Source organism: Gekko japonicus, unplaced genomic scaffold (assembly GCF_001447785.1).
Source record: "Gekko japonicus isolate JY-2015 unplaced genomic scaffold, Gekko_japonicus_V1.1 scaffold761, whole genome shotgun sequence".
NCBI lineage: Eukaryota > Metazoa > Chordata > Lepidosauria > Squamata > Gekkonidae > Gekko > Gekko japonicus.
In genome coordinates, this window is record NW_015177030.1 from 50,082 (window position 1) to 53,768 (window position 3,687).

Genomic DNA, 3,687 nt, shown 5'->3' on the forward strand with positions numbered 1-3,687 from the left:
GACCACAGTGCTCTTTGGGGCACATATGGGGAAAGGCAGTCCCTCAAGTAGGCAGGTCCCTGACCATAATGCCTTGAACTGGCTTGAGTTGTGAGCTGTGGGTGACCCCCCCTGGTGTTCTGTTGTTGCTTTCTTTGGGCTGGACACCACAGTACAGATACACGAGGGACACTTATGTACCACATTATACCAGAAACTGGCAGATCGACAAACATATCCACATGCCTCCAGTTATAACCCAACCACATCAAACAATCCACTGGGTATAGCCAAGCCCTACACTATAGGTGCCTCTGCTCCAACCTCTCGGACAGAGAGACTCACCTGAAGGATCTGCAGCAGGCATTTTGCAACTACAATATCCTCCTGATATGGCGAGGAAGATGACAGGAAAAGCCAGAAGGATACCCAGGGACAGCTTGCTACAAGACAAGCCCAAAGAACAGACAGCCTGCTAACCTAAAACAACCTCTCCCCCACAATGATAAACTACTTAACAGCCCAGAAATGTTGGTAAGTCTTTAAGGTGAGCAGTGACTCACGACAGCTCCTCCCCTGCTGCCACCAGTTCTGTTAGTCTTTAAGGTGCCTCCTGGACTCTTGCTCTCTTCTACCCATCTTGATCTGTCTCCAAGGTGGACACTGTTCACAGCGCAAGGCCTGCTTCACCAGATGCATGATGCACACCCTCTGTTGTTTTATCAACCCACACTTCCAGGGACAAATTGGGTCTCTTTAGTCCATAAGGGAAAGTGAAACCAAAACCCCAGTTCAGAGTTCAGAGGCCGCTAACCTCTGGGTCGCATCAGGGTAAGGCCTTGGCCTCCACGCCTCTGTGTGGGACAGGCTGCTGGACTCGATGGAGCCCCACCGGCTTGATCCGGCAAGCTCTTTTTAGGTGACCTATGGAGCCAGAGTGACTGCACGCAGGCCAGGTTGCAGCTCATGCTTTCCAGCTGCATCAGTTATGAGGGGGCTGAAAGGGAGATGCAGCCCTGTATTTTGTGACCTGCCAGCACTGGGGGAAGGGGGAGCGACTGATTATGCTACCTAAATTTACTACACACTTTTGATTCTTGTTGTATTGCTTGGTTGATTTATAATGCACTACACTTAGCCAGCACTCAGGTAACAGCATTCCCGTGTGCCTTGGTGTTTAGTCATGCCGGCCACATGACCACAGAAACATCTTTGGACAGCGTTGGCTCTTCGGCTTTGAAACGGAGATGAGCACCGCAACCCTAGAGTCGGATTCGACTGGCTTTCGAGCAAGGGAGACCTTTACCTTTTTATACTTAGCTAACATTTAGGGAAATTAAAACTTCCCTAAGGAGTCTCAGAGTGGCTTACAATTGCCCTTTCCCTTCCCCTCCCCACTCCACAACAGACAGGCACCCTGTGAGGTAGGTGGGGCTGAGAGAGCTCTTGAGAGAACAGCTCTGAAAGAACTTGACCCAAGGTCACACCAGCAGCTGCCTGTGGAGGAGTGTGGAATCAAACCTGGTTCTCTGTGCTCCTAACCATGACACCAAACTGGCTTGCTCCGGTTGCAAATGGCACAGGATGGGGTGGGGGGCAGGTTCTTTTTTTCTGATATGCACTGAAGCAAGAACTCTGCTTCACAGGCATCAGCAGACAGAAATCCTGTCCACAAGAGGTGTTGCAGAGGGCATTCATTCTGCCTTTCTTTGCCCCTGTAATGAGCTGTTAGTTTCTTTCTACAGCAAGCCTTGGACACACGGATTTTCTTACTGGCAGTTGGGAGGGGGGGATTGTGTGTGTGTGTGTGTGGGGGGGGTACTTGTCCAAGGGGAAGCACTGAAAGCAAACTGAACCGTCCCGGTCCCAGGAAGCTCGTCAGCTGCATGAGGCAGGCTGGCCCCTGACTCAGCGACGGGAGAACAAGTCAGCCTATTCAGAGCACGTGTTCCCACCATATGTGGTCAGAGCAACATACAAGAAAGGGGAGGGTGGGACACAAGATTCAGCCCATCATTATAGACACAATAAAAGCACAGAGACCCTCCTGGGAGATGCATCACCACAGGAAGTAAGCGACTCTTGGGAGAGGGACGGCCACGTGCAGCAATTCCAAAGGACCTCGGCTTTTAGCAGCAGATGCCACAGACCAGCCACTGATGGACTCCCCTCAGCCCCCCAAACTCAGGAGGAGGCAGGTTCCCTTCCGGGCTCCCGTTGACTGAGAGACTGGCCCAGCCCCGTGGGCAGACCAGGAGAGAGGCCTTTCTAGCCAGCAGAGACCTCCCCCGCCACCCAAACCTCAGATTATTTATCTGTATGGGCCACCAACCACCCCAAAGGCAAGAGCTGGTTCACTCTGACACACAGAGCCAATTTTAGCAACTGCCAGTTGCAGTGAGATGCCCGAGTGGCCAGGTGGGCGCTCCCCCAGGGCTCCTGTTCATGCTGGCAACGGGAGAGGTCCTCCTCTGCCACCTTCCGCTACCTCCAGCCCCACTCCCAGTGAACAGCAGGAGATAAGTGCTTCAATAAGTCCAAGACTGGCCCCTCCAGCAGAAAGGCAAGTTGCTGGCTGGGAATCTCCCCTCCCCCCCGCCAAGAAAGAGGAACTGAAACAGCAGAGATGGGACAGGATCCAACACCGTTTATTGCACAAGTGACTGAAGGGACAGTGAAGACCCCCACGTGCCCACCAGCCACCCCACCCCCACAGGCACTCCCCCCACCCCCCAGCCCAAGGCTGCCAGGATCTCTCGCAGAGCGTAAGGGGGCCCTGGAGGATTGAAGGAGATGCTGCCAACAGGCCAGCCTGCCAGTCTCCGAGGGGCGGAACCACAGCCCAGCTCCAGGATGTGCAGGCGGTGGGGGGGGAGGGGTGCCCTTTTAGGAGCAAAAACCTCCAGGAGACCCCCACGCCTGAAGGAGTCACGCCCCCCCCCACGTCCCACAAACAGAGACGGTGCCAGAGTGCCCAGAAGAACCCCCCCCCTCAAACTAGCAGGCTCACATGACTGCCGCCACCCCCACCCCCGGAGGAAAGTTTGAACAAGAGACAGGGAAGGACGGACACCAGACTGAGCCAGTCACAGACAACACGGCCTGGCTCACACCCAGCACAATCCCGCCGCCCCCCGCCCCCCCCCTCACCTCTCAGAGAGTGGGAAGGAAGAGGTGGCGCCCTTGGTGTTTACACAACACCCACATCCAGGTCCCGTCAGCCAGGACCGGCCACAGGACCAGCCGGGAGTCACTGGGGTGGAAGAGAGAGGTGACCTTGGTGGAGGGGGGGGGGCCTCCTGGAGGAAAAGCCTGCCTGGCTGAGCACGTGGGGGAGGGGCAGCACCCAGCAGCTACTTCCAAGGGGGGAGGTGGTGGAAAGGAGGGAAACCCCCCCCCCCACACACACACACAGAGCCGCTTCCCTTCCTCCCACATGGCAAAAGCGTCCCAGGAAAGGGGACCCATCTTGTGGGGAAAAACTTGGGAGTACTTAAAGTGCAGGTCACGCTGGGCGACCACCCCCCCCGAGAAAAGAGGCAGACACCCCACCCCACCCCACGCTCACAGGTGCAACAGACAAAAAGAGGCTGGAGGGCACGGAATGGTGGAAGAGAACCCCAACAGAGTCCCACGGCTGGCCGAGGCCAAACAGAATAAATACAACACGGCGAACTGGAAGGGGAGGCAGCCCAACGGGTGGGGGGG

At 56.0% G+C, this 3,687-nt stretch overlaps 1 protein-coding gene across 1 annotated transcript in view; it reads right to left on the bottom strand.

The window, feature by feature from the left end:
* Window positions 1-276: 276 nt before the first annotated feature.
* The window catches only part of PELP1 (proline, glutamate and leucine rich protein 1), a 17,424-nt gene continuing 14,013 nt past the window's right edge, over window positions 277-3,687 (bottom strand). Inside the window, exon 15 of the mRNA XM_015427874.1 lies at window positions 277-422. Coding sequence (XP_015283360.1) covers window positions 277-422 — 146 coding nt within the window. The remainder of the gene's footprint in view (window positions 423-3,687) is intronic.